General features: G+C 47.4%; 1 protein-coding gene across 1 annotated transcript; it reads right to left on the bottom strand.

The window, feature by feature from the left end:
* Nucleotides 1-350: 350 nt before the first annotated feature.
* On the bottom strand, nucleotides 351-3,096 carry LOC101018271 (mammaglobin-B). Its single transcript, XM_017948312.3, has 2 exons — nucleotides 2,424-3,096; nucleotides 351-817 (listed from the first exon to the last, which is right to left on the bottom strand). Exons 1-2 carry the CDS (start codon nucleotides 2,476-2,478, stop codon nucleotides 609-611), a joined length of 264 nt encoding a protein of 87 aa, XP_017803801.1. The 5' UTR covers nucleotides 2,479-3,096; the 3' UTR covers nucleotides 351-608.
* Nucleotides 3,097-8,932: the final 5,836 nt, after the last annotated feature.

Below are 8,932 nucleotides of genomic sequence, written 5' to 3'. Positions count from 1 at the left end.
TCCTTGAGAACCAAATTTTTTCTCTTAATAAAAATGTGCACGTGTCTGGCTGGGCACGGTGGCTCACACCTGTAATTCCAGAATTTTGGGAGGCCAAGGGAGGCAGATCACTTGAAGTCAGGAGTTTGAGACCAGCTTTGTCAACATGGCAAAACTCCGTCTCTAGTAAAAATACAAAAATTAGCCGGGCATGGTGGCGCACACCTGTAATCCCAAATACTTGGGAGGCGGAGGCAGGCAATTCACTTGAACCCGGGAAGTGGAGGTTGCAGTGAGCTGAGATTCGTGCCACTACACTCCAGCCTGGGTGACAGAGCGAAACTCCGTCTCAAAAAAAAAAAAAAAAAATGCAGATGCCTGTCGCTGTGTGTCTGTGTGTCTATACTTGTGTGCTTATGTGTGTCTGTGTCTGTGTGAGAATGGACTGGTGAGGTCAGAGGTAGATGGGTGATCTCTAAGTCTTGGTTTTCTCCCTTTTGCCTTTTCCATTTATCACTACCTAAAGATTCTCAGTGTGAAGTGGCAAAGCAGCCTGGAGACAAAGTTTAATGAATTGATATATAAAGTTTAGAGCCCGCTGGTTCTGATCGGTGATTTTCAAAGGGTACCTAAGAAGAAGCCAAAATTACCATCATCAGTCCGAAGTTTTCCAGAGTTCTGTGTGACTGGCTGAGGAAGCACTGCTTGAACTTCCCCATAGCCTCCGCGGCGGCCTCGCTGTCTGTGAATTCTTGAAGAAGCTCTTTGTACTCAGGTATAGATATGTCGGAATTGATGGTCTTTTCAACCACATCCTCCAGGAGTTTGCAGCCAGAATCTGAAAAAAAAAAAAAAAAAAAAAAAAAAAACAAGAACATGGGCCATTACCAGAGGTGTGAGCTCATTTTACGGATGAGTTGGGAAAGCCGGCTGTCTTCGTACCTCCAGGGACAGACCGAGGTTCAGAAAGATTTTGGTGCAGGATGTAGAGTTCTCAATTCTGAGAGCATAAACTCAGGCTCTGCAAATTCTCTCCAACCTCCCAAACCCAGAGAAGCCCAACCCCGTGTATCCTTGGTGAAGAGGACCCTTGAGAAATGAGGTGCTCTGACTGGGGTCACATAGCAAACACCGGTTGGGCTTTCTTGGTTCAAAGTCATGCAATGCTTCCCTGTTATCATGCCCAGCATCAGTGAGGGTTTCCAAGGATTTCAGATTAATGGGTCTAGGACATTGTCCATTAGTTCTATTGACTCTACTGCAATAAAAGGGAATGTGTGACCAGGCAAGGTGGCTCACGCCTGTAATCCCAGCACTTAGGGAGGCCAAGGTAGGCAAATTGCTTGAGCTCAGGAGTTCAAGACCAGCCTAGACAACATAGGGAGACCTCATCTCTACAAAAAAATTAAAAATTAGCCAGGCATAGTGGTGCCCACCTGTAGTCCCAGCTACTTGGGAGGCTGAGACAGGAGCATTACTTGCGCCTGGGAAGAAGAGGTTGCAGTGAGCTGAGACCGTGCCATTGCACACCAGTCCCAGTCCCAGCCTGGGTGACACAGCAAGACCCTGTCTCAAACACACACACACACATATGAATGGGAAATAGAACTTGTCCATGAAGGGATCTGAGGTCACCCCCCACTGTAAGGGAGAGGAAAGAGCTCAGGACTTGGCTTCATGTGAGCTGCTTGTGCTCTGGACTTTGTGATTTTCTAGTTTGTTGACTGTGAGCTTGTCACCCTTCTACGCGTCTGCACCTACCTTGGACACCAATACGGTAGGGTTTGGAATCCACCTTTGTGAATTGCACAAGGCAGGCTACCTATGGAACTACTAGTGCTGATTCCAGCGGTCGGGGCTTTTGCCTCCCACTGGATCTTCAGTGCTGGAAGGAGACTCTGGGGAGGTGAGTTCTCCTCACCGGTCTGCCTTGAGCCTGAAGCAACTGGGAGGGAAAGGGCATCCCAGAAGGACCCAGCTCAACTCTGAGAACACAGAGTGAGCCACACAGGGTGAGAGAAACTGGGTCACACTCTGCAGCCTGGGCCTTCTGTCCTGGGAGGTTTCCTATTTCGTTCCACATTCAAGGAGACCCACGATTATTTCGTGGTTTCTAAGTGCAGATGCCATCTCTCTCTTGCCCCACTGAAATCGTTAATTTCAATATTCAATCCTGAGACTCATCCTGGTTTCTATGGTCGCCGTGATCATGGTGAGACCCCAAGTGCCATGATATACCACGTGCAGCCCCAATGCAGGGGACAGCCCACGAGGGCACTGCCCGCTTGACTGTCAGGAACTCACGGGGATCCTAAGGCCTATCACACCCAGGCCCTTCACACGGGGGTTCATCTGTGCTGGGGATTAAGGGCTGCGAGTTCTTCTACAGGGGCCCAGAATGACAACTCCTAGCCCAGAAGCAGCCGTCTCTGCCCAGAACTCACCTGCATAGCAGTGCAGAGGGAGGGCCGCCAGCATGAGGATCATTAGCAGCTTCATGGCGAGGCGGCTGCTGTCTGTGCTCAGTCGTGCGTGGCAGGGATCAGGGAAGCTGCTGTGGAGGTGAGCGCCCAGCCCTGCTGTATTTATTCCCCAGGGAGACACCTTAGTCCCTCCCAGGAATGAAGCAAAGTGTCAGCCTGGCGTAGGACCAGGACACAATAGGGTGCCCCAAGGGGAGCCCAGCCAGCCTGTGCTCTGTTTGTAGAAACCAAGAAGGCAGTAATATTTGGATCCCTGACAATTTGGGGACTATAATAATGACACACGGCTTTTAGTAAAATGGATGCAACAGTGTTTTCCACAATATAAAGCAAAACCCAATGGTGTGATCTTGCGCTCTCAACACTGTTGTTATTATTGTAGTTTTCTTCTAGTCCTCTTTCCCTTCTTCCTCCTCCTCCTTCTATTCTTTTTCTCCTACTCCTCTTTGTCTTTTCCTCTTCTTCTCCTTATTCTTCAAGGTACAAACAGTTTCATAACTTGTATATCTGCCGGTCCTGGAATCATCAAATATTTGGGTTACCTGCATCTTCCTCTGGGAGGCAGACCTTCCTAATCCATAGACATTTCTTTTTCAGAAAAGTGGGGGGTTTTTTTTGTTTTGTTTTTTGGGGTGTTGTTGTTGTTTTGAGACAGAGTCTTGTTCTGCTGTCCAGGCTGGAGTGCAGTGACGCGATCTCAGCTCACTGAAGCTTCTGCCTCCTGGATTCTAGCAATTCTCCTGCCTCAGCCTCCTGGGTAGCTGGGATTACAGGCGTGCGCCAGGACACCCAGCTAATCTTTGTATTTTTAGTAGAGACGGGGTTTCACCATTTTAGCCAGGCTGGTCTTGAATTCCTGACCTCAGGTGATCTGCCCCCCTCAGCCTCCCAAAGTGCTGGGATTACAGGCGTGAGCCACCGTGCCCAGCCCAGAAAAGTGCTTTAAGTTTTGGGAGAAACATTAATATATAACTTCAACTGAAAGCTTCTTGTTATTCTTGTTAAGAATTACAACACTATTTATTTTACAATATATTTATAATTTAATTCGTGCTTAGTTCTTTGTTAGTCTTTTACGGTTTTCCTTCCACTGGTTGAGAGCATGCTGGGAGTGAGTGGAGTAGCTGACTGCTTGGGTAGGCAGTGCTGGGCAGTGGGTGGCAATGGGGTTGGTCCATGATGGGATTTAGGTGATGAGATTTGGGCAAGTGTGGGTGTGGATCCCGGAGGCCACATGTAGTCATGCTGTGTCTTTAGGCAAGTTACAACGCTGGTCCCTCTGGGCTTCCTTTCTCTCTTTACTAAATGGGTATAAGTGACGCTGAATTTTTTTTTTTTTTTTGAGATGGAGTCTCGCCCCAGGCCGGAGTTTAATGGCACAATCTTGGCGCACTGCAACCTCTGTCTCCCAAGTTCAAGCGATTCTCCTACCTCAGCCTTCTGAGTAGCTGGGATTACAGGCATGTGGCGCGACGCCTGGATAATTTTCGTATTTTTAGTAGAGATGGGGTTTCTCCATGTTGGCCAGGCTGGTCTCAAACTCCTGACCTCAGGTGATCCACCCACCTTAGCCTCCCAAAGTGCTGGGATTATAGGTGTGAGCCACCATGCCCAGCCATGATGCTGAATTTTTGTAATGATGATAGATGCTCTGTAAATTTTTTTTTTTTTTGAGATGGAGTCTCACTCTTATTGCCCAGGCTGGAGTGCAGTGGCATGATCTCAGCTCACTGCAACCTCAGCCTTCCCAGGTTCAAGTGATTCTCCTGCCTCAGCCTCTTGAGTAGCTGGGATTACAGGTGTGCACCACCACACCCAGCTAATTTTTATTTTTATTTTTATTTTTCTATTTTTAGTAGAGACGAGGTTTCACCATGTTCGCTAGGCTGGTCTCAAACTCCTGACCTTGTGATCCACCCGCCTTGGCCTCCCAAAGTACTGGGTTATAGTCGTGAGCCACCTCTCCCGGCCAACAGTCTGTAAATTTTTAATCACATGGCCAAGCATAAGATAATTCTGAATAAATGGCAGTTGCATTCATGCATGGATCCCTTGTTATCCACATCACTGTTGCTTCATCACAGCTTCTCCTGTGAGCTGGGCCCTGCGCTAGATTCAGTTCTAGAAACAGGTTAGACCAGGTGCTTGCTCCTGTTCTAATGAAGGACACAAAGAACAAGACTAAAGATAAGACACGTTAGAGCTATGAGAAAGTGGTCACTGCTGCAAAGAACAGCAAAATATTCACAACGGCTGAACGCTGTCATAGATGGCTGCCCAGGGTCAGTGGCCTGTAAGTCCCCCAAGGCAGCCTGTAGAGCAGGTGCTGTTTCAGCTGAGACTTGGATGAGTGGATGGTGATGTCCAGGGACACATCTGGGGAAGAGCATTTCAGGGAGAGGGAACTGCAAGTACAGAAGCTTGAGGACAGATAGCATCTGGCAAGGTAAGGGAGGGAAGGAACATGGCCACATAGAATCAGGAGAAGGACGGGACAGCCTCACATGATAGAAACCCTACCCCTGTTTAATTAGGGTCACAGTGAAGGTCATAGGAACAAGAAAAACATAGTTGGCTCAGGTAAAAAAAAAAAAAAAAAAGAAGTAGATGAAACAGCCAGAAGGATGAATCCATTCTTAATTCCCTGTGAATGCATTGTTTACTCTCTGGATTACTTGTGACATGTTTCTTTCCACCATTCAGGTGGAGTCTTAGTGGTCAAGAACAAACCTAATTTGGGGGAGGACAGAAAGGAGAGGTGTCGTTTACTTACCACTGTACACAGCTAACCCTGGCTGGTGGCCTTGTTTCCCAAGGGGAGTGAAGGACCTTGATCATGAAATGTGAGACTGTCTCCTCGGCCAGTACTTACTGGGGCTTTGTCTTGTGCCCCAGTCCTTATGGCCCTGCCCTGTCAGTCACCTGCTTACCCAGAACAGAACTTCAGGAAAGGCCTCTTGGAGCCATCTTGGTTGGCGGCAATATGCCTGTTGTTCAAGTCACCAAGACCTCGTCTAGACCCGGCGCCTCCCTCGCGTTGGCCCGAGTCTCATGCTGGGATTCCAAGTCTGAGTTGCTCAGTGTTCAGTCCACCCCAGCACTCCCATATTCCAGCTCAGTGTCCCAAAATGTGTCAGAAGCTTGCAAAGACTGACCTCCCCCTGCGTGGGGGTGAATACATCTGGTGACACGGGGTTGGGATTGAGTGAAGGGAACGGTGTGAATCCTCTAAAGGGACCACACACATCAGAAACGCTTTCTGGTCTCTTCTTTCTGAAATGGGGCTGAGGAAAGGAGAGGCCGTAGCTTCCATGGGGAGTCTACGGCAACCAAGGAAGAACCCCCTTCCCCTTACACACACGCACAAGATGCACGCGACAGTGGCGCGTTTTTCACACTCCCTCAATTGTCAGAGGAGAACTGTGACCCTGCGTACCTCTGAGAGGCCTGGGGAGACACAGACAGGAGACTATAAGCCCGGATGGGAAAGGAGAGGTGCAGAGAGAGATGGACGAAGGGCTCTGGAAGGCCAGAGGAGGGAGACGGTGCCTTCCCTGAAGTGGGAGAAATGTCCTCTGGCTCAGAGAGTGAGGGGAGGCTGTGGGTAGGGAGCAGGTAGTTTAAAGGTGGATAAATTCAGAAGATGGGGGAGGTGACTCCCAGAGGAGTCAGATGACTGAAACGTCAGGAAAGGATAAAATCCCTTATCCCATGGGGCAGTCCCATCCCAGCTGGACATTTGCAAGACTCCTGGAAGTGAGTGCCTGGGAAGCTGTAGCTCTGCTGAGCACTGCTGTGCCACACTGCTGGGTCCCGTCTCTGCAGGTTCTGCAGCCCTTTCTCATAAGGGTTGGATGGCAGATGGGTAGTGAGTGAGGACTCAGAGCCTGACCGCCACTTGTGTTCACATCCCAGCTCCTCCGTTTGCTGACTGCACCATTGGACAGGAAACTTAATGTTCTGTGTTCCCTTTAAAATGGGAACAGTCATAGAATTGCTGTGAGTCACAAGGGAAGTAAAACGTGGAAAGTCCTGAGAACAGTGCTTGGCACAAAGCAGGTGCTATCCAAATGTCAGCTGGTAGCCATTATTTTTGGTAATAAAAAAATGTATTTATGGTAAACTCCAAGGACCACTAGGACTGTTCGATACCACTGAAACCTCGGCTTCCACATGACATTCTCTAAAATATTTGAGTAACTATTCAGATGTAAGCTAATTTTTTTTTGTTTTGTTGTTTTTTTTTTTTTTTTTTTTTGGAGACAGAATCTCGCTCTGTCACCCAGGCTGGAGTGCAGTGGCGCGATCTCAGCTCGCTGCAAGCTCCTCCTCCTGGGTTCACGCCATTCTCCTGCCTCAGCCTTCCGAGTAGCTGGGACTACAGGTGCCCGCTACCACGCCCGGCTAATTTTTTGTATTTTTAGTGGAGATGAGGTTTCACCATGTTAGCCAGGATGGTCTCGCTCTCCTGACCTCATGATCCACCTGCCTCGGCCTCTGAAAGTGCTGGTATTACAGGTGCGAGCCACCACTCCCAGCTAAAATTTTTAAGTTTTAAGTTTGAAAACAAAGTTCTGTGTTTTGATCTATATGTGTTTTTTTTTTCTGTGTTCCCCTTTCCTCAGAGTTTTTTTGTTTTTTGATTTTTTTTTTTTTTTTTGAAACAGGGTCTTTTTCTGTCGCCCAGGCTGGAGTACAGTGGTGCTGTCTTGGCTCACTGCACTCTCTGCCTCCTGAGTTCAAATGATCCTCCTGCCTCAGCCTTTCCAGTAGCTGGGATTACAGGCGCACACCACCACGCCCAGGTAAATTTTGTATTTTTGGTAGAGACAGAGTTTCGCCATGTTGCTCAGGCTGGTCTCGAACTCCTGGGCTCAAGTGATCTGCCCACCTTGGCCTCCCAAAGTGCTGGGATTACAGGCATGAACTACCACACCTGGCCTCAGAGTTTTATTGGAATAATTTACAAATAGCTTCTCACCCAAGCATATTCTACTTAGTATTACCATATTAATCTTCCCAGAAACCAGTTCCAATTTATTTAACATGTTTAGATACATTTTTAAATTTTTTACCCAGCTTTACTAAGGCAAATTGACAAATAAAAAATTATTTATATTTATGGTTTATAATATATGTTTTGATATATATATATATTCTGAAATGATTAATTCAAGCTAATTAGCATACCATCACCTCACATACTTTTTTTTGTGTATGATAAGAACACTTAAGATCTAATTGTTTAGCAACTTTCAGGAAATGTTCAATAAAATATGAATGAAAAACAATTCTGCACCAGTTCCTAAATGACAGGCACTGTTGTAAGCCCCTTTGAATCTCACCGCTGTCATCCTATGAGCAGAGTGACCGTACTATTGATTGCAAATGAGGGGCACTTTGGAAATGAAAGGGAACCCGAAATGGGTGGGATGCCAGGATAACAATGTAAACCAGGACTGTCCTGAGCAAACTGGATGTGTGATCACCACTCTGTGAAGTGGGCAGATCATTTCACCCCCGCTACAGGAGACGGGACACAGAGATTCCATAGAACTTTTCGAGACACAGCTAGGAAGTGGCAGAAACAGGATATGAAGCCAGGTGTTTTGGCTCCACAAGCTGCTCTCAACACTCTCCCTCCTTGGCTGGATCCTGAAAAACCTGCACACCACAGCTCAGGCGGGTCCTGGTGACCTTGACTCCCACTGCTGCCCTGTGGGAACTTCGTGTGGATTTCTGCACAAGACTCACAGTTTTCTGCTTGAGAATTATTGAAATAATTTACATTTACTTTGCAATTTTACCTTACAGTAATTTAACTCTTTTACCTTGCTCCCTGTGGTCTCCACTGCCCTTGCCTTAGTCACTCTGGGTTGAAACACTTCATTCATTCTGGAAGCTACATCAAAGCATCTCACACCTTGTGTACTTTGCTGGTGCTTCCAACTCCCTGGATCTCCCCCTCCCCAGGGACCTGTGGCTCTCCATGGGCAGCTCCGAACTGACATCCTCTGATGCTGACCTGTCCTCTCTGTTCATGCTCCTGGAGAACATGGCCTCTGCATGTCCCACCTCTGTATGACAACATCATATAATAAGTGCTTAATCAATAATTTTGTAATTTATTTTCTGGGTCAAAATGTGGTGCTTTACAAGAGTTTACTGATGATATCGCTCATGTTTTAGTACCGGGTGTATTTAGAAAGAGGCACTCATTGACGTTTGAATCTTTAGTAAAGGCAGGGATTATACACAACACTAACCACACATCTGGGTGACATCCTGGACATGTTGTACTTTCCTGGATGATGTTGTACTTTCCTGGATGATGGCTTTGGGGTCAGGGTGGGAGGAGACAGGTAAGGGGAGGGGGAGGTAGTTGGAGGCAGTGCCAACTTGGGGTGGGACCACCTCAGTGTTCCTTTTTTTTTTTTTTTTTTTTGAGACAGAGTCTCACTCTGTCGCCC

The sequence above is a fragment of the Papio anubis genome, chromosome 12 (genome assembly GCF_008728515.1).
Source record: "Papio anubis isolate 15944 chromosome 12, Panubis1.0, whole genome shotgun sequence".
NCBI classification, from domain to species: domain Eukaryota; kingdom Metazoa; phylum Chordata; class Mammalia; order Primates; family Cercopithecidae; genus Papio; species Papio anubis.
Note: the sequence above shows the minus strand (reverse complement) of the source record. Positions and strands in the feature narration are given on the sequence as shown.

Excerpts from the sequence above, each read along its gene's own strand:
- LOC101018271 (XM_017948312.3), bottom strand. The coding sequence starts at position 2,478 with ATGAAGCTGCTAATGATCCTCATGCTGGCGGCCCTCCCTCTGCACTGC. Across the intron at positions 818-2,423 it reads CCCTCTGCACTGCTATGCAG|ATTCTGGCTGCAAACTCCTG; the intron begins GTGAGTTCTGGG and ends TTTTTTTTTCAG.